The 22,113-nt window shown below is 45.4% G+C and overlaps 1 protein-coding gene across 2 annotated transcripts in view; it reads right to left on the bottom strand.

The window, feature by feature from the left end:
- Positions 1 to 436: 436 nt before the first annotated feature.
- The window catches only part of LOC141105079 (uncharacterized), a 222,784-nt gene continuing 201,107 nt past the window's right edge, over positions 437 to 22,113 (bottom strand). For both annotated transcript variants that reach the window (XM_073594919.1, XM_073594921.1), the window contains 7 exons: positions 7,526 to 7,623; positions 7,236 to 7,377; positions 6,902 to 6,999; positions 6,641 to 6,782; positions 5,827 to 5,924; positions 5,588 to 5,711; positions 437 to 2,370 (listed from right to left, as the gene is read on the bottom strand). In XM_073594919.1, the coding sequence (XP_073451020.1) occupies positions 1,361 to 2,370; positions 5,588 to 5,711; positions 5,827 to 5,924; positions 6,641 to 6,782; positions 6,902 to 6,999; positions 7,236 to 7,377; positions 7,526 to 7,623 (1,712 nt within the window). In that variant the 3' untranslated portion in view covers positions 437 to 1,360. The remainder of the gene's footprint in view (positions 2,371 to 5,587; positions 5,712 to 5,826; positions 5,925 to 6,640; positions 6,783 to 6,901; positions 7,000 to 7,235; positions 7,378 to 7,525; positions 7,624 to 22,113) is intronic.

Genomic DNA, 22,113 nt, shown 5'->3' with positions numbered 1-22,113 from the left:
GCATTCATATTTATAATTCTGATATCATGAATACGAGGGCCACCAATATGAGGAGAGCTGGAAGTCCACTATAGGAAACCCCTCATGGTGTCAAGGGCAACAAACGATCTTTATCTGTAGATGGCACCATTCAACTACACAAGACATTCTTCTTTTGACTGCAACCTCTCTTTCTAGCCAGCTTTGCTTTCAGAATCTCCAGCAATCCTTGCCGGAAAAGGTCCCTCAGACCTTCGAAAATTCCAATGTCTAGAACAGGGGTCTCAAACTGGTGGCCCTCAAGCTGTTGCAGAACTACAATTCCCATGAGGCAAAGCCATCTACATCTTGGAACAAGAGTGTGGCTTCTCCCCATATGATGTATTCTTCTTTATAATTCTGACATAACTACGAGGGCCAACTGGAGAAGAACTGGAAGTCCAATACAGGAACCCCCTTGTAGTCAGGGTGCCTTTTTCTTGACACATTTATGTCAAATGTTTTAAGTTTGCACAGGCTGGAAGCCGCTGTCACCAAATATTTTAGGCTAATTTTTTTGTGCCTTCTCCTCATATAATGTATTCATTTTTCCAATTCCGACATGAATATGAGGGCCACCAACTGGAGGAGAACTAGAAGTCCACTACAGGAGCCCCTTTGCAATCTGTAGGTGACAACATTCAACATCACAAGACATTCTTCTCTTGAGTGTGACCTCTCGTTCTAGCCAGATTTGTTTTCATAACATCTCCAGAAAACCTTCCTGGAAAAGGTCTCTCAACCATTTAAACATTCTGATGCCTAGAAGTTGATTTGATTTCTGCATCAAGGCATTTCGCATCTTGGAAAAAGATTGTGGCTTCTCCCCATATGATATACTGTGTTCATATTTCCTATTCTGACATGAATACGAGGACAACCACCTGGAGGAGAGCTAGAAGTCCACTATATGAACCCCCTCACAGTCAAGGGCGACAAATGAACTTTATCTGTGGATGACACCATTCAATGTTACGAGAGTTTCTTCTCTTGACTGTGAGCTCTTGTTTCTAGCCAGCTTAGCTTTCAGAACATCTCCAGCATTCCTTGCTGGAAAAGGTCCCTCAGCTAAGATGATTTGATTTTCTTTCCAAGGTCGAAACAAGAGTGTGGCTTCTCCCATATGTTGGATTCATATTTCTAATTTTGACTTGAATTTGAAGCTTCTTCTTGACTCTAATCGCATATGCTATTTCCAGGAGCTGTTCATCATCTTAAAATATTTGGTGACAGCAGCTTCCAGCCCGTGCAAAGTCTAAAACGCTTGACAAAAATAGCACCTCACCAGTGTGGATTGTTTGGTGTTGTACAAGAACATCTAAATGACTCTTCTGTTCAACTCTCAGAGTGATGACTTTTGATTCGGCTCTATAATGTTGCCTGCACTTTGGAGGCCCACGTTGCCTCCAGAGTGGACCTTCTGATGCCTGAGAAGACTGTTTTTAAAAGTGAAGTATTTACCGCACGTGGAACAGGAATATTGCTTCTCCGTAGTGTGAGAGTCCTGATGTGAAATCAGACAGGCTTTCCTGGTGAAACGTTTCCCGCACTCTGTACAGGAAAACGGCTTCTCGCTGGTGTGACACTTCAAATGGCTACTGAGATTCTCCTTAGATGGAAAACATTTTCCGCACTCGGGACAAGGAAAGGGTTTTTCTCCGGTGTGGACCCTCTGATGCGTAACAAGCTTATATTTCTTTGTGAATGATTTCCCACACACCGAGCATGAAAAAGTCTCCCCGGTGTGGACTCTCTGGTGTAGAGCAAGCTCGGATTTCTTTTTGAACGTCTTCTCGCAGTTCGCACATGAAAAAGGACGCTCAACCATATGGCTGCTCTGGTGTGTAAGAAGGTCTCCTTTCTGGGTGAAACTTTTCCCGCACTCCGAGCAAGAATACGGCCGCACTCCGGTGTGAAGCCGCTCGTGTAAAACGAGACTCGCCTTCTGCGTGAAACTTTTCCCACAGTCTGGACACGAATAAGGACGCTCGCCTGTGTGAGTCCTCTGGTGCGTAAGAAGGTCTCCATTCCGAGTGAAACACTTCCCGCACTCGGAGCAAGCGTACGGTCTCACACCAGTGTGAAATCGCTTGTGGACGATGAGGTTTGCTTTTTGCGTGAAACATTTCCCGCACTCTGAACATGAGAAAGGACGTTCGCCTGTGTGGATTCTCTGGTGTCTAAGAAGGTCTCCTTTCCAGGTGAAGCATTTCCCGCACTCTGGACAGGAAAACAGTTTCTCGTTATTGGAACGGGAGTGGATGTTTCCCTTTTCTATGCCAGCATTTTCTGCATTAGAACCTGGAGATAAGACAGGATGTCCTTTCGAGGTGTCCTGAACATCGCGTCCACCTGTTGGAAAAAAAATGTATTTATCATAGTCGGTAAGGTTGAATAAAGACAATAGTCCATCCAGTTCAACCTGTGTAGTTGTATGTGTGTCGGTAATCATTTCCCATATCCCTGTATGCATGGGCGTCCACAGGTAGGGGCAAGAGGGGGCTAGTGCCCCCCCCTCCCGGAGCAAGGTGTCTGCACACGGACACTCAGGGGCCAGGCTGATCCTGAGTGGGTGCAGAGCCGGCACCAGCATATTGGAGGAAAGGCCACCAGGAGAGGGACGGCACTAAAGCCACGGGTCCCTCAAGAAAAGCTGATGCTGACGCCGGGCCGGTCACACCTTTACATCAGCTGCTGCCTCCAGGTCACACTAGTTTCCATTTGCTCTCCACTCCAAGCTGCTACTGCGCCCAGGGCCATCTTAATGCATGGGCACCCCTGGGCACTGCCCAGGGGCCCCAGGTGCATGAAGGCCCCATAATAATCTTGCATAACATCATACTTGCCAACCGTCCCGGATTTGCCGGTACGGTCACGCTTTTTACTAAGCTGTCCCGCGGGATGGCCGTGTCGAGGGCAGCTTCCCTGAACCTGTACTGTGCCCTCCTGATCCCTCTGTACTGTGCCCTTCCACCCACCCATCCCCTGGTCACCGCCCAGGGGCCCCAGGTTCATGAAGGTCCCCATAATAATCTTGCATAACATCATACTTGCCAACCGTCCCGGATTTGCCGGTACGGTCACGCTTTTTACTAAGCTGTCCCGCGGGACGGCCGTGTCGAGGGCAGCTTCCTGGAACCTGTACTGTGCCCTCCTGATCCCCTCTGTACTGTGCCCTTCCACCACCCATCCCCTGGTCGCAGCCCAGGGGCCCCAGGTGCATGAAGGCCCCCATAATAATCTTGCATAACATCATACTTTCCAACTGTCCCGGATTTGCCGGTACAGTCAAGCTTTTTACTAAGCTGTCCCGCGGGACGGCCGTGTTGAGGGCAGCTTCCTGGAACCTGTACTGTGCCCTCCTGATCTCCTCTGCACTGCGCCCTTCCACCCACCCATCCCCTGGGCACTGCCCAGGGGCCCCAGGTGCATGAAGGCCCCATCATACTTGCCAACCGTCCCGGATTTCACGGTATAGTCACGCTTTTTACTAAGCTGTCCCAGGACGGCCGTGTCGAGGGAAGCTTCCCGGGACCTGTACTGTGCCCTTCTGATCCCCTCTGTACTGTGCCCTTCCACACACCCCCTCCCCCAGTACTGTGCCCTTTGCATTTTTATTGTTTAAAATCAAATTTATTGAAGCTACTAATAAATATATGTTTATTTCTATCAACTATGTATACTTTAGTTCTTGAGAGTAGGTGCATAAATTGGGGCAAGCTGGTGGGGGCCCCAGAATATTAGTTTGGCCAGGGGCCAATGATGCTATTAAGACGGCCCTGACTGCGACCTCCTCTCTCGGAGTCCCGGGTGAAGGGGCAGAACAACCTCTTTTCTCTCCAGGCTCCAGCCCCGCAATGAATAATTCCCGCCCACATGGGCGGTAGCAGAAATGCCTCCAGTCCAGCACAGAGTCATCAATTGCCGCTGAACTGGAGGTGGAGAGATGAGGGGGAGGAGTCAAGCGAGACTAGGGGGGGGGAGTCAGCAAGCACAGGGGCGGGATCAGCCCGGAGCGGAGGGATAAAAGGCAAATCTTGCTGCTTTGCTTTGCATAAGATAGCCCGCATGTACACCATGGGGACCCTCTTAGAAATGAGGAATAGGTGGGAACATAGGAACATGCTTCCTATCCACTTGCTCAGCTTGGGATCTGTGTGCTGATCCCCTGCTGAGCAGATCCCACTCTGCTTTGTTGGTGGTGAGGTGTAAACAGACTTGGGTTTTTTACACCCAACTGCTCTCCGATCCCATCTGCCCAGATAGAGGGGAACAGATCCCCTCGTCTGGGATGATGTAACGTCTGTTTACATCTACCACTCCATAGAGGACCATGGAGGGTCTGATCGGGCCTGCCCATAGGAGTGCGCACAGGGTGTGCCAGGTGTGCCCAGGCACCCCCTTATCACCCTGTGCAGCACAGATTCCCCTTACTGCCCTTGCTCCCCCCTCCCCCCCGGAGCGCCTCCCTCCTTTTCTCTCCCACCAGCTGTTGCTGCGGGGATGTTTGAGAATGAGTGGGGGGGGAAGGGGCAGGTAAATTATGTCATTTACAGGCCCCTTCCCTTTCTGAATGAACACAGTGAGTGCTTGGTAGTGTGTGTGTTTGAGCTTTGGGGTGAACACCCTAATGCAATAGGCTGCGCACACCTATGGGCCTGCCTGAAAAACTGACAGGCCGACCCGATCAGACCAGTCGGTGCCAGGATGTGCCACCCCCTCCCCAGTCACCTATATGCTATCACATAGGGGCTAACATGTGATAACAATAAAGTCATGCACAAAAAAATTAATAAACACATTTTAAAAAGTTTTAACGGTTTAAATGGACACAAACAATAATACATTTTTTTTTACAGGCCTCCCCCCAGCCCCCTCCACCCCCACACACACATACAAAAACACATGTTTTAGGTCACCTAGGTAGGAGAATGGTGTTTGAAAGGCAATATATCACATATATCGCTGCGCACATCAGAATGAGGGCAGTCGTATAAATTCTAAAATGATGACCTACTGGGGCGTTATAGAGAGATGTAGATCCACCCGGCGCGGCACCACCCACTCAAGCCCCTCCCCTCCATGACATTGACAAAAAGGGGTGGGGTATAGGTGACCTTAAAATTATGATGACCTACTGGGGCGAGATAGAGAGATGTAGGTCATCATTTGGATCTACATTTCTCCATCTTGCCCCAGTAGGTCATCATTTGGATCTACATCCCTCCCTCTCGCCCTAGTATTTCATCATCTGGTTCTACTGGGGCAAGATAGAGAGATGTAGATCCAGCCGGCGCGGCACCGCCCACTCAAGCCCCTCCCCTCCATGATGTTGACAAAAAGGGGGGGGTGAATCCTGCACAGATTCCTGACCTCAACCTGATAGAACACCTTTGGGATGAATAAGAGCGGAGACTTGCTGGTCTACCATTTCCAACCCATTCTCTTCTTACCAACCAATGAGAAGGTCTATGCATTCTCCACCACTTTCATTCACTTAGTATTCTCCCAATTTTCTGGAGTAAAATAAAAATGTGAACAGTTTCTACATTCCCCGTGTATCACTTACCCCTGCTGAGGTCTAGAGAAGCTTCCTCCTCTTTAATCGTGACCTTAGACTGTTGATCACCCCTCGTATATGTCTGCTCTTCTTCCTCTTTAGCCTCAACTTTCATATTAATCAGGTCTTCAACCTAAACCAACACATTAGTAGAAAATAGCATGCAAATGATACCAAGTACACAGAAAAAAAATTATCCCATATAGTTTGGAATCACCATTGAACCCTGGACTCAAATTCCCACCTACCTGATGATGGTGTGGGATGGTGTGACCTTCCTGTGTGGAATCCTGGGAATACAGAGGACAGTGACATCTCTCTGGTGGGTTCCCATTACTGGATCCATCTGTAGGAAACACACACACTGATTGAATACATTGTTTCTATGTGTTTATCAGATGGTGGGAATCTAAGTGGACCCTCCGTACTGTTCTCTTCTTTACAAAAAAGACTCCTGAGGTCTTTTGTGCTTCAGACTATGGGGGTACAGACTGGCTTCTCGGACCTGTCTGTTCCTGCACCAGAGAGGTAAGCCACCAAGCATCAGGGCCCTGATGACTGCAGACTGCCAACCGCCCAGGACAAGGTTTGTGGTATACCAGGACTGGTGAGTGGATCCAGCTGTGTTTTTTTCCACTGCTAGTAATCCATTACAACCAGAGACTGCCTTTGCCTAACAGCCCTAAAAGTAGTTCATTGCATGCAGTCCTAAAGAGACGGTAACACGTGCACCACCGTACAGTTTGGGCCCCACTGTTATCTGGGAATACAGAGGATGGGGACATCTCTCTGCTGGGTTCCTGCTACTGGATCCATCTGTAAGAAACACACACACTGACTGAATACATTGTTTCTATGTGTTTATCAGATGATGGGGAATCTAGGTGGAGCCTCCGTACTGCTGTTTCCTTTACAATAAAGTCTCCTCTTACCCGGTGATGTGAGGGGCAGCTGACTCTCCATCATGACTTTGAGATTATCTTACCTGAAGAAGGTATACAGATCCTACAATCATCAATCCATATCGCTGAACAGTTTCTGTATTTAGGATTTCTTACTTACCTGTGTTCAAATCTGGAGCAGATTCCTCCTGTTTCATAGTCACTACCATTCCAACCTCCTCTGTAGACTCCTGGTAACCCATCACATATGTCTCCTCTTCTTCCTCTTTCACCTCAACTTTCATATACATCTCTTCTTCATGCTAAACCAACAGAAGGGTAGAAAATAATATCTTAAAAATGTGAGCACCGATAACCTGAGACTTGTAGAAGAATCTTATTTTTTAGAGTCTGGTGTCAATTCTCTGTTCTACCCACCTACCTGATGATAGTGAGGGATGGTGTGACCTTCCTGTGTGGAATCCCCGGAATACAGAGGACGGGGACATCTTTCTGGTGGGTTCCCATTACTGGATCCATCTGTAGGAAACACATACACTGACTGAATACATTGTTTCTATGTGTTTATCAGATGATGGGGGATCTAGGTGGACCCTCCGTACTGCTCTCTCCTTTGGAATAAAGTCTCCTCTTACCCGGTAATGTGAGGGGTGGCTGATTGTTCATCATGACATCCTTGTTGAGATGGGTCTACAGATCCTCAAACATCAATCCATATACCTGAACAGATTTTGTATCTAGTGGCCAACACTCACCTGATCTGATGTCTAGAGAAGATTTCTCCTCTTTAACTTTGTCCGTCATCTCAACCTCCTCCTTGAACTGCTGATCACCCATTGCATACGTCTCTTCTTCTTCCTTCTTCACCTCAGCTTTTATATCCATCAGTTCTTCACCCTAAAACCACCAAATGATAAGAAAGACCATCCTCAAAACACAAGCACTATCCTCAAAGAACGAGCACTAATACCTGGAGAACTCAGAGATGTTTATTTTATACAATTTGGAATCATTTGTAAGTTGGAGATGCTCCAACTCCACCTACCTGATGATGGTGGGGGATGGTGTGATCTTCCTGTGTGGAATCCCAGAAGTACAGAGGACGGGGACATCTCTCTGGTGGGTTCCCATTACTGGATCCATCTGTAGGAAACACACACACTGACTGAATACATTTTTTCTATGTGTTTATCAGATGATGGGGGATCTAGGTGGACCCTCCGTACTGCTCTCTCCTTTACAATAAAGTCTCCTCTTACCCAGTGATGTGAGGGGCGGTTGTTTCTCCATCATGACGTCCTTGTAGAGCTCAATGGTGGCAGGAGATCTTTAAAATAGGGACTGTGGCTTGTTTATATGAGCAGTTCTTTGATGGAATTTTATCAAACAAGGGCCTAACCTCCTAAAAACTGATAGTCAACCATCATCTTCAACCTTCTGCAATACAAATAAAGCAAGGATACAATCACATCCTATGGTGTCGGTGTTCCCTGAATATGGATCTAAACAACTAAAGGTGAGAAAATCCCTGAAAAGGCCAGAGGGAATCTATTTACTGAGCATCCTCCAACTTGGGGCATTGAAGGATCTGCACCATGATGTGGGAAATACGACTCAATTGAAGTACGTTTGTGTACGATTGCCACCTTCTCTGAGGACACATACCAGCTGGATCATCTTTATCCTATTGACAATGACAAGTCCCAGTGTTACCGGAGACCAGGAACGTGTGCAGACTTCTTAGTCCCCCTCCTGAACTGCCACCATTGTAAATTCTGAAATGATACAGCGGCTTATAGGTAACATTTGGAGACACTCAGATCCCGTATTGGATCAAGCTTGTCAAAGGGAAAATGAGGGTGTACGGGCTCTTGAAGGGGGCATCTAGTGGGGGATGGAGGACATTATGGAGAACCTTTACACACAGAAATGGAGAGACTGAAGAACAAATATACTGACCGGCAACTTCACCCAATCTATAGGCAGCCATTATCCCGCCCACTTCCATCATGTGACCTTTAACCACTCACTGTGGGCAAGACCATAATCCAACATGGCCACCGGGGGCCAAGATAGAGGAACTATCCTGTAGTGTCATGTGACCACACACCACCATTTTCTTGTAGTCATTTGGAGGCGACCTACTGCACCCCTCCTAACCACCATCCTTTAACCCTTTACTGCCCCCCCTTTATGTACAGTAACCCTTTATTACCCTTTCCTATCCACATTACATTAACCCTCTACTGGCCCCCTCCCAGTCAAGGTAAATGAACTATTTCCTGCATCCCATCCAACGTACATTAACCCTTTACTACCTCCTCCCATCTAACGTGTATTAACCCTTTACTGCCCCCCTCCCATCCAACGTACATTAACCCTTTACTACCTCCTCCCATCTAACGTGTATTAACCCTTTACTGCCACCCTCCCATCCAACGTACATTAACCCTTTACTACCTCCTCCCATCTAACGTGGATTAATCCTTTACTGCCCACTCCTATCCAACGTACATTAACCCTTTACTCCCCCCTCCCATTTAATGTACATTAACCCTTTACTGCCCCCTCCCATTTAATGTGCATTAACCCTTTACTGCCCCCTCCCATCTAACGTACATTAACCCTTTACTCCCATTCAACGTACATGAACCCTTTACTGCCCCTCCCATCTAACATGTATTAACACTTTACTGCCCCCTCCTGTCTAACATGCATTAACCCTGTACTGCCTCCTCCCATTTAACGTGCATTATCCCTTAACTGCCCACTCCTGTTCAACCTACATTAACCCTTTAGTGCCCCCTCCCATCTAACATGCATTAACCCTTTACTCCCCCCTCCCATTCAACGTACATTAACCCTTTACTGCCCCCTCCCATCTAACGTGCATTAACCCTTTACTCCCCCCTCCCATCCAATGTAAATTGACCCTTTACTGCCAACTCCTATACAATGTAAATTAACCCTTTACTGCCTACTCCTATCCAATGTAAATTGACCCTTTATTGCCCCCTCCCATCCAACGTAAATTGACCCTTTAATGCCCCCTCCCATCCAAAGTAGATTAACCTTTTTGCTGCCCCCTTCAATCCAACGTAAATTAACCTTTTATTGCCCCCCTGCCATCCACCATACAGTAACCCTTTACTGCCCCCTTCCATCCAACGTAAATTAACCCTTTACTGCCCACACCTATCCAACGTAAATTGACCCTTTCTTGCCCCCTCCCATCCAATGTAAATTGACCTTTAAATGCCCCCTCCCATCCAAAGTACATTAACGCTTTGCTGCCCTCTTCAATCCAACTCTTTACTGCCCCCCTCCCATCCAACGTAAATTAACCTTTTATTGCCCCCCTGCCATCCACCATACAATAACCCTTTACTGCCCCCTCCCATCCAACGTAAATTGACCCTTTTTTGCCCCCTCCCATCCAAGGTACATTAACCCTTGACTGCCCCCTCCTATCCAACGTAAATTAACCCTTTACTGCCCCCTCCCAACGTAAATTAACCTTTTATTGCCATTCCTCCCATCCGCCATGCAGTAATCCCTTACTGCCCACTCCCATCCAACAAAAATTAACCTTTTATTGCCATCTCTCCCATCCACCATACAGTAATCCTTTAATGCCCCTTCCCATCCAACGTACATTAACCTTTTACTGCTCCCAATCCACTGTACATTACCCTTTACTGCCCCCTCCTGTCCAATGTACATGAACCCTTTACAGCCCCCCCAATCCAACGTACATTAATGCTTATTGGCCCTGCCTCCACACTGTACATTAACCCTTTAGTGGACTCCTTTCCCCATTGACTTATGCATAAAATTTTGTCGATTTTAAGGCACGAGGTTCTGTGTTAGCTCTTAGATCCTTGCTGCCTAAAGAGGTGATGGATAATTCATTAGAGTTGTCCTTCCCATAGTCCATCACACCATCGTTCCCGTTTTGAGCGGGGCTCTTATGGAGGACTTCCACCATTGGGGCCCCAAAGTTGGCTTACCAGCCTTCATCCAATGGGCTATTTTGCGAGGTTGAAACTGACCCGAATATCTCTCTGCTCTATATGGTTTCATAATGCACCAGTTGGTTGCCTAAAGTTTGTCAATTTTAACGGACGAGGTTCCGTGTTCTCTTCTAGATCCTTGTTGTCATAAGAGATGATGGAAACATTCCTTGGAGTTAACCTTCTCATGAGCCATCACTCCACCATTCCCACTTTGAGTGGGTTTCTTATGCTGAGCTTCCACCACTGGGGCCCCAAAGTTGGCTTACCAGCCTTTATCCAATGGGCTCCTTTGTGAGGGTGAAACTGAATGGAATATCTCTCTGCTCCATATGTTTTATAATGCACTAGGTGGTTGCCTAAAGTTTGTCAATTTTAATGGACAAGGTTCCGTTTTCACTCCTAGATCCTTGATATCATAAGAGATGATGGAAACATTCCTTAGAGTTGACCTCCTCATAAGCCATCACTCCACCATTCCTACTTTGAGTGGGTTTCTTATGCTGGGCTTCCACCACTGGGGACCCAAAGTTGGCTTACCAGCCATTATCCAGTGGGCTCTTTTGTGAGGGCAACACTGACCGACATATCTCTCTGCTCTATAAGGTTTCATAATGCACCAGGTAGTTGCGTCTTTTGTCTGATTTTTCGGTATATTAACCCTTCACTCTCTACTTCATGCCATAGATTAACGCTTTACTGTACCTTAAAGTAGAACTGAAGGTGAAATTGTTTTTAAAATTTTGGATATAGTAAAGAAGGGTTAGAACCCCTGACCGTTTTTTTTTTTTGCCATCTGTGTCCCATTGTGGAAATTTCCCCTCACTTCCTGTTTACTTCCAAAGTGAGGGAGTCCCTGGTTGTCATTGGAAGATTTCCCTCCTGTTCCTGTTTGGACAACCAAAAATTTGGCATTTTCACTTTCTTTGATAACGGTTACCAGGAGAGAGGGTGAATCTTCCTTACGGGGACACAGAGAGCAATAAATACCTGACAGGGGTTCAAAATTGATTTTAATTTTTTTATTACTTCAGTTACACTTTACTGTCCTAAACACTCCTCTCTGTATATTACCTCTTCACTGTCTAGTGTCATTTCAAGACTCCTTTTATTATTATTTTTTTTCCCCCTAAAATTGCAGCTTTCATGAAAGTAATCCCTGGTGATCCTGCCAGGGACACCCCTGTTCAGGCACTTCCTGTAGTAGGGTGACAACCCTCGGTACCCGTCTCCCATTTGCACTCCTGGGTTGTCACCTTGTCAAAGGGGAGACTACAAGCAGCCATTTTAACGCTCATTACGCAGGCTTGGTCCACTGTTCTCACCATCATGAAAACCGCCATGGGAAATCCCACACAGATCCTTGGAGTGGACATCGGCGGGGAAGTGGGTGCTAAGAGGATGCAGCAGATCAACAGCGCTGAGCTCAAACAAAGGATATATACAAGGGGTTATTAAAAAAAAACGATGTCACAACTGTTTATGCTTCTGTTGCAGCCCGGCCAACACTGAAATGAATTCCGTATGACTAACACAGTCTTCCACAGCCTTAAAACTCCCCAGGGGGTCTCCACGGCTGTTTCAACACACATTACACAGACATGGTCTACTATTGCCACCATCTGTAAACCTGCCCTGGGAAATGAAACCATGAAACCATCACTGGAATGTCAACGTGAAGTAGCTGCAAAGAGGCCGTAGGAGATCAGCAACACTGATATACATTGTATATGCAAAGGTAAAAAAAAAAAAAAATGTTTTATTTAAAAGAGAACGGTTAGAAGAGGGGGTTACATCAGAATTTTTTGTAAGTTAGTAATTACTGCCTGAAACTGTGTCTCTACCACAGTGGATAGGTTTTCGGAGGTGACTGAGAGGCGGTTTTCAGGCATTCAAGATGTCCCAAGGTGGACTTTACGTTGAAACACCCCAACTGGTCCGTGGTTGAGGCGTGGTCCCCCTTTGACTTTAATGGGAGAAGTTGGCAAGTCAACATGCTAAGTTAGAATTGTCCCACCACGAAAAAAAAGCAATGTGACCGTTTGTCCATCTGGGTCCCATGGTAGGTGGGTGGTTATGTGCTGGACAAAGTGTGGATCCACCACCCATTGTTACTGCCCCCTAATCGTCCATGTAAACGTAGGCTTGGGGCACTAACTAGATGTCCTGACCCACCTGGTTCTATGGCTGGACCATACCACTATGGAAGAATACGAACTTTACTGAATTGTGCGAGACGCCAAAATCCTCTTCCACTTACTTTCTTTGGATCTTTTGCCCTCACAATGTAGCTCACTCCCCTCTCATTTTGACTATTACTTTTTTACTTACCCCTCCCCCATCCTTTGCTCACTCTTTTCAACTTCTCAATCCCTTCCCCCCCTTTTTTTTTGGTTTCTCCTTTCCCCTGACTCCAGCTGCCCACACACCCACCTTTACCCCCTACTTAATACATTTTTTGGAGACAATGGCCTGTGGAGATATACTCTTTTGCTGTTTCCTCCTTTCTATATTTGTATAGAAAAGTCTTTAAATAGAAGAATTTACAAAAAAGGAATTTGGTAAGGCGCCCCCATGGTCACTAGTTATGTCCCTCCACCCTATCATCAACTTCCATCTTTCTTACCACCATCATTAGTTCTTACAGTTAAGCTTGGCTTTTAGAACAAACTTAAAGAGGACACCATTCAATATCACAAGAGATTTGTCTCTCAAAAGGTCCTCTATGATGTCTACCCAACTTGGTTTTTAGAACATCTCAGAACCTCTTGTAAGCACATAGGCCCCTCCACTTTTTTGACATTCTCTTATCTAGATTATCTGTCTTCCATACCAAGGCCTTCTACATCTCAGAACAAGAGTGTGGCTTGCAGAAACACAAGTTGGAGAAGAACTGGAAGTGCACTGCAGGAACCACCTCACACTCGGAACAACCAATTAACCTTATCTAAAGAAGACACCATTCAACATCAACTGTGATTTGTCTCTCAAAAGTGTCCTCCATGATGTCTACCCAACTTGGCTTTTAGAACATTTCAGAACCTCTTGTAGGCACATAGACCCTTCAGTTCTTTCGACATTCTGTTATCTAGAAGATTATCTGTCTTCCATACCAAGGCCTTCTATGTCTCAGAACAAGAGGGTGGCTTGCAGGGCCACAAGCTGGTGGAGAACTGGAAGTGCACTTCAGAAACCAGCTCACACTTGGAGCAACCGATTACCTTTATCTAAAGAAGACTCCATTCAACATCACATGAGATTTGTCTATTGAAAGTGTCTTCTATGAGGCCTACCCAACTTAGCTTTTAGAACATCTCCAGACTCCTTGTAGGCATATAGGCCCCTCAAATTTTTCCATATTCTGATGTCTAGAACATTATCTGTCTTCTTTACCATGCCGTTCTATGTCTCAGAACAAGAGTGAAGTTTGCAGGACCACAAGCTGGAGAAGAGCTGGAAGTGCACTGCAGGAACCACCTTAACTCAGAATCGATGACCCTTATCTAAAGAATAAACCATTCAACATAAAAGAGATTTATCTCCCTAAATCGTCTTCTATGAGGTCTACCCAGTTTGGCTTTTAGAACATCACTGAATGTACTGTAGGCCAGCGACCTAGGGACCCCTGCATTCCTTTACCTTCAAAGACTCTGTGACCCCCCCCATGTCCCCTATGACCTCTGCACTCCTGTGCCTCCATAGACCTTATGACCTCCTGTGACCCCAGTGTCTAAAGTGACCCCTACACATCCAGTGTCACCTGATGACGCCAGAGTATTTTGTGTCTCCGTTGACCCCAAAGCATCTTGTATTATCCAGTGACCTCAGAGTACTCCAGTTTACGCTGAACACCTCTGTGGGAACTGTGTCTCCACTCAACCTCAGGTATGCTCCTGTATTTCCCCCGACTGTGTCTCTCCCTGGATTTAGACCCCTGTCTGTGACAGAGTGGACCTTCTGATGCCTGCTAAGATATTTCTTCTCGGCAGCATGGGAGTCCTAATGTGAAATCAGACAGGCTTTCCCGAAGAAACGTTTTCTGCACTCTGAACAGGAAAACGGCTTCTCACTGGTGTGACACTTCAAATGTCTATTGACGTTCGCTTTCCATGGAAAATATTTTCCACACTCGGGACAAAGAAAGGGACATTCTCCGGAGTGGACTCTCTGGTGTTCTGCATGAAACTTTTCCCACACTCTGACCACGAAAAAGGATGCGTGTGAATTCTATAGTGTCTAAGAAAATGTTCTTTCAACCTGAAACATTTTCTGCACTCTGGACAGGTAAAAGTCTTCTCGCCATTGTGGATTTTAGAATGGGAACCGACATTTCCTTTTTCTTTGTCGTTACCATCTGCATTATCATCTGGAGATGCCATAAGATGTCCCTCCTAGGTGTTCCAGGTGCAGTGTTTATCTGTTAGAAAGAGATGTATTATTTATGGAGGCTCAGCATCACATGTGGACGTTACTTAGGATGGTCTGCATGCAATTGCAGCCTGCCTATGTGCTCTGCCTCAATTAAATGTTTTGTTTTTTTCTGTTGTTCGTTTGAACTGTATCATGTTGCTATTCTTTGTAGTATGCTGACACCTAGTGGCGGTTTAGGGTCATGACAACTTGTTTACTTTGTGATTTGGTAACTCCCTCTGTCATCTCCTACTTAATTTGTTGCAAGTTCTCTCAGTCCTAGCTAGATCCTTCCTTTTTTTCTTCCATGTTCCCTTAGTCGGGGTTGAGACAGGGCTTGGAAAAGTTGTTATCTTCTGAGACTTCAAACAACTGGAAAAAACTGCACTGATCTGAAGTAAAAATGTGTTGGATACAAGGTTTGTATCTTATTGAAGTGTTAAAGCGGTGTTCCGGCCAAAATTGTACTTTTTAAATAAAAATACCCCTATAATACACAAGCGTAATGTATTCTAGTAAAGTTAGTCTGTAAACTAAGGTCTGTTTTGTTAGTTTATAGCAGTAGTTTGTTATTTTATAAACTTACAGCAGGCCGTGGCCATCTTAAGTGTGGGCATCTGAAGCCAGACTGTATTTCTTCCTGGATCTCATCCTTGCAGATCTCGTACATGCTCAGTGCAGCACAAGCAGTGTAATAGGTTTCAGGTCAGGTTTCCATAGCAACGGCAGTGTCAAAGGAAGTTGCTGCCCCTTCCCAGAAGGCATTGCAAACAGGAAATGATGCGATGGGCCATGGCCAGGGAGGAGGAAGTGAAAAATGAATACAGCAGATATACAGTGGGTGCTGAGAAAAAAAATGTAAAAATATCCAATTCATTTGCAGTGCACAGTTTAGTGAGGGATGCTGAAGAGTTGTAAAAGTGGGTGGAACTCCACTTTAAGCTGCCTGTGGATTCTGTCAAGTCAGCAGGTGACCATATTGTCCTGACAGACTGGGACTATGGAGGTAAGCAATGGGGGGGAAAGCGAACTTAGGACTTTAATTGGGACGCAAGGGAAAGTTTGCGTCCCCATCCTTAATATCATGAAAAAGAGGGAGGGGGGGGGGGGTTGGGACTTTGAATGAGGTGCGCATGATGCAGCCCAATCACACTCACAGAGGTGCAAACATATGTATGTTTATTAAGGACCAATGATCAACATGGCATAAAAACGCATTGCATACATTAGACATAAAATAATCGCATATAGACAATGAATCTATGTATATACAACCATTGGACATGGGTAGGTACAATTATGCATCTTAATCCCCCAAACAAGATAAAAGTCATGTGAAGTAAAAAACATCTGGAAATTGGTCAATGTGTGTTTGATGCATCAAAGGTAGGCCCGACGCTGCGTTTCATGGACTTCAATCCACTCTTCAGGAGCCGGATGCATCTAAATTCTATAAAAAATGTATGAAAAGCAATATAATTTCACGGGTCTAACAAAATCAGCAGAAAAGGGGGAAATTTGGGCATAATGGGCCATGCCAAAAAGGTTACTCACATGATAGCCGAAACTGGGACCGTGCGACAAAACAAAGCCAGGGGTGAGCCATGGAGCCTGGCCCGGGAGCTGAGAGGGGGACCTTAACGAGGAACACCGGACCGCATACACCAACACCCCGCAGTGGAGGGGACTTCTATAATGTAGGAGATATATAAAATGTATCTATGATGATACAAGTAACAAAAAATGAGATGATATAAGCTGCAAATATCACCAAGGTGATTGAAAAAAATATGGAGGTATGTCAATGCATAAGAAGGCATGGGAAGAAAGGAAGTCCTTTGAGCAGCACATCTCTGTGAGGTGTAAGACAGCCTCAGCTTGTGCTCCAGCCAAGCCACGCCACCAACGCGTTTCGCTCTGCCCTGGAGCTTAGTTCCCCATGACCCCCGTGATGCTCCCATGTTGTGCGCCAAGTGTGCTGTCTTCTAGTTGCTCTGCTCCGGTCTGGACCCCGCTCACCTTCCTGCTGCGCCACTCCACGCACCAGATGTGACGTCTGCACCAGACACTCCCAGAATATATATATATATATATATATATATATATATATATATACATGAACCGGAAGGGACTGCTGATGTCTTCCCAGTTCGCTTGTTGGTTTCCCAGTGCAGTGGATATCTCCTACCTGCAATTCCTCCAAAACAAAGCAACGCTAATGCTGAAAAAAGGGCCCTCAAAAGCTGCAGGTGCTGTAAGTGAGTTTTGTCATAGACTTCTATGAAGGCTTTGGAGACACTTTAACCGCTTCAATACCGGGCCAATTCTGACACTTCGCTCCTACATGTAAAAATCATCATTTTTTTGCTAGAAAATTACATAGAACCCCCAAACATTATATATGTTTTTTTAGCAAAGACCCTAGAGAATACAATGGCGGTTGTTGCAACTTTTTATCTCACACAGTATTTGCGCAGGAATTTTTTGAACGCGTTTTTTTTGGGAAAAAAACTGTTTTGTGTTTAAAAAAAAAACAAAACAGTAAAATTAGCCCAATGTTTTTGCATTTTGTGAAAGATCAAGTTACGCCGAGTAAATAGATACCTAACATGTCACGCTTCAAAATTGCACACGCTCGTGGAATGGCGCCAATGTTCGGTATTTAAAAATCCCCATAGGCGACGCTTGAAATTTTTTTACTTCTTACCTGTTTTGAGTTACAGAGGAGGTCTAGGGCCAAAATTATTGCTCTCGCTCCAACATTCGCGGCGATACCTCACATGTGTGGTTTGAACACCGTTTTCATATGTGGGCGGGACTTATGTATGCGTTTGCTTCTGCGTGCGAGCACACGGGGACAGCGGCGCTTTAAAAATTTTTTTTTTTTTTTTATTGTTAATTATATATTTTTTTATTTTATTTTGACACTTTTTTGAAAAAAAAAAAAAAATTGATCACTTTTATTCCTATTACAAGGAATGTAAACATCCCTTGTAATAGCAATATGACAGGTCCTCTTAATAGTGAGATATGGGGTCAATAAGACCCCCATATCTCACCACTAGGCTGGGAAGCCTGAAATTAAAAAAAAAATAAAACGATCGCCGCTTCCAAGCTGAAGCGGCGCCGTTTTTTTGAATGGAGAGGCCGGGCGTGACGTCATAACATCGCGCCCGGCCTCCGATGATCATAGAGACTCCGGGGACCATCTGGTCCGCCGGAAATCTCTATGATCTACATCCGGCGCCGGCGGATCTACTCTCCGCCTCACCGATCGTAACGGTGAGTCGGAGCAGGCACCGGAGGGCGGCGGGAGGGGGGGGATGTCCCCTCTCGCCTCCCATAGGAACGATCAAGCGGCAGAACGGCCGCTATGATCGTTCCTATGGTGTAGAGATTCGCCGGCTGAAACCGGCAATATCCGAATGATGTCTGTAACTACAGGCATCATTCAGATATACCTGAAGTTAGCACCAAGAAAAAGTGACATGGGGGATAATTTTTAACGCAACGTGTGACCAGGACTGTAAGGCAACCATTTTTTTTTTTAGCTTTGATTGGCATTTAGAGCGCTTTAAAAAAGCGTGTCCAATGCCACATTTTGACGCTAGTGTAAATGAGCCCTATCAGTAAAGTCTCTCTGTCACAATGTCCTTGTAGAGATTATCTCGCCTGATGCTGTGAAGGTCTACAGATCCTCAACCATCAATCCATATACCAGAACAATGTATGTATTTAGTGTCCATTACTCACCTGTGATAATATCTGAAGAAGGTTCCTCCTGCTTCAATGTTGACATCATCCCAACCTCCTCCATAGACTGCTGATTACCCAACACATATGTCTCTTCTTTTTCCTCTTTAACCTCAGTTTTTATCTTCATCCCTTCTTTAGGCTGAACCAACGGAACAATAGAAAGTAACGTATTTAAACGACAAGCACTAATTACATTAACAAATAAAATCTCATAGTGGAGATGGTGTGACCTTCCTGTGTGGAAGCTCAAGAATATAGAGGACGGGATCTCTGGTGGGTTCCCATTACTGGATCTATCTGTAGGAAACACACACACTGACTGAATACATTGTTTCTGTGTGTTTATCAGATGATGGGGGATCTAGGTGGACCCTCCGTACTGCTCTCTCCTTTACAATAAAGTCTCCTCTTACCCGGTGATGTGAGGGGCGGCTGATTCTCCATCATGATGTCCTTGTAGAGATCCTTGTGTCCTAAATACTCCCACTCCTCCATGGAGAAATAGACAGTGACATCCTGACACCTTATAGGAACCTGACACACACAATGATACAGTCACCATCCAGACACATCCCTTGTCTGTTACTGGATAATGTCCCAGAATTCCCGGCACCGCTCATCTCTCCTGTCAGCAGCTCCATCATCTTCTGGGTGACTTCTAGAATCTTCTTGTCATTCTTTCTGTCTGGTGTTAAGTAGTGAGTTGAAGGCATGGTTCTAGAGATTGGACTTTGTGGATGGTTGCTGGGTGTCAATACCTCACTAGATGTTTTCTTTACTACTACACATTCCTTTATCAAAGGGGATTGTAGGAATAATTACTATGAATGTTCCCAGAGTTACTCACCTCTACAGTTAAATTGATTTTTTATTAAGAGTGATGTCATGTGACCTCCCATAATCCTCCTCACGTCTCCGGTCAGCAGGTAGATGATCTCCACGGTGAGTTTTAATATCTTCTCTATCGTGTGATTTTTCACCTTTAAACCATCTTCATTGATGTGGTCATGTGAAAAACGCTATATTTAGGATGTATTTGGTCTATAAACCAGAGGCTCTGGATGGACAGTTGGATAAATGGCTCTATATTTAGGATGTATCTGGTCTATAAACCAGAGGCTCTGGATGGACAGTTGGATAAATGGTTCTATATTTAGGATGTATCTGGTCTATAAACCAGAGGCTCTGGATAGACAGTTGGATAAATGGCTCTATATTTAGGATGTATCCGGTCTATAAACCAGAGGCTCTAGATGGACAGTTGGATAAATGGTTCTATATTTAGGATGTATTTGGTCTATAAACCAGAGGCTCTGGATGGACAGTTGGATAAATGGTTCTATATTTAGGATGTATCCGGTCTATAAACCAGAGGTTCTGGATGGACAGTTGGATAAACGGCTCTATATTTAGGATTTATCTGGTCTATAAACCAGAGGCTCTGGATGGACAGTTGGATAAATGGCTCTATATTTAGGATGTATCTGGTCTCACTACCTGTGATTAGCCGTGTGCAGTGTTGGCTTCCTGGCGGAATCGGGCATGTGGGATTTCGAACACGCCCGAGCCCATCTCTATAGCTCCATATTTAGGATGTATCTGGTCTATAAACTCGAGGCTCTGGATGAATAGATGGATAAATGGCTCTATATTTAGGATGAATCTGGTCTATAAACCAGAGGCTCTGGATGGACAGTTGGATAAATGGCTCTATATTTACCATCATGTTCCATGGTGTCATTGTTCCCTGAATTCTAAAACAACTGAAGGTGATAAGATCCATGAACAGCCTGGCTAAATTATATTTTCCTGGCTCCAACATGGCAGCATACATGTGGTAGTATGCTGCTATGGGTTGGCTCCAAGAAAGGAAAATTACGGCAAGTATCTTTTACAATTTTCCATTTTCTGAGTTTCCTTCAACCTGGGGCTTTGAAGGATCTGAACCATGGTGCAGGAAATGTCCCCCCCCCCCCCCCCCCAGACAAACCAATGACAAAATCTCAATGAATCCCAGTTAACCAGAAGCTTCCACCTTAGTAAAATGCATACTAGAACGGCCACCTCTCTGAGGACACATACCAGCTGGATCATCTCTTTCCTGTTCACAATGATAAGCCCCCATTTTACTGACTGGGTGAAGAACCCGGGTATGTATGGACAAGCTGTGTTAGTTCCTCAGTAAGTCCTGAAATGAGTGACTTGTAGATCACATTACATTTGGTGGCTCTCAGATTCCATATTGGATCACACCTGTGACCCAATGATGGTGTATGGACTCTTAAAGGGTTATCTAGTGGAAGGTGGAGGACATTACGAAGGATCTCTACACACAACAATGGAAAGACCGAAGAACAAAATTACTGACCATGATCCCGCCCCATTCCATCATGTGACCTTTAACCACTCAGTATGGGCAGTACCACGATTAAACATGGCTTCCAGGGGACTGGATAGATGAGAAGTGTCATATAACCACTCCCCTTACCCCTTCTTGTAATCATTTTGTGTTCACAGCCGATCCCTACAGTAACCCTTTACTATCCTCTCCCATCCGGCGTTCGTTAACCCTTTACTGTCCCCCTGCCAGACACTGTGCATTAACCCTTTACTCCCCCCCTCCCGTCCACCGTACATTAACCCTTTACTCCCCCCCCCCCGCCTCCCATCCACCGTACATTAACCCTTTACTGTTCTACGTCATTTTAAAACTTTCATTGAAAGAATCTCTACTGATCCTGTCAGGTGGTCTGATGATATCATGAACTCTGTCTTAGCCAGACGTTGCTTTGCATCAATTCATAGAATACAAAGCTTCCTGTGAATGGTGGAGAAGCGTGTCCGGCCTGACTCCATTTTCCTCTGGGAGTGGGACGGGAAGTTCTATGCCCTCTGCAGTATACAGTGCTGTATAATGTATGTAGCAGAGGCTAAATGCAGCTCATACAGCCCTGAGAGCCGCTGCAACGGTTGGGCGTCATTTAGACAACGGTTGGGGGGGGGGGGGGGTGGCTGTAATAAGTCACAGTTGAGACGCATTTTTACTACCCCCCCCTCCAAAAAGAAAAAAAGTACTATATTACAGCTTACCAATCATTAGATGTGATGGCTGCATTGATTTCCTTTTTTTAGGCTGATCGTGCCTCAGAGGAGATGTAGATTGAGACACACATCTAAATCTACCCTTACTGAGGTAAATAGTTGTTTGGACCAGCTTGGGGACCTCACAAAGTGTTTAAAATCCAATGAAACTTGGAGATCAGCTTAAATAAGCTCTTAGTTATAATTTGCATATTGTCCACCAGGTGGTGGACTACACACAGGAAGTGATGTATTATGTGCCTAGGAAGTGATGTAAGGCGAACACGGGAAGTGATGTCTTGTGTGCCTAGGAAGTTATATAGAGCGAATACAGGAAGTGATGTAAGGTAGGCACAGGAAGTTGGTGTATGTG

This window comes from Aquarana catesbeiana, linkage group LG08 (genome assembly GCF_042186555.1).
Source record: "Aquarana catesbeiana isolate 2022-GZ linkage group LG08, ASM4218655v1, whole genome shotgun sequence".
Taxonomy (NCBI): domain Eukaryota; kingdom Metazoa; phylum Chordata; class Amphibia; order Anura; family Ranidae; genus Aquarana; species Aquarana catesbeiana.
This window is presented reverse-complemented; position numbering and strand designations above follow the sequence as displayed.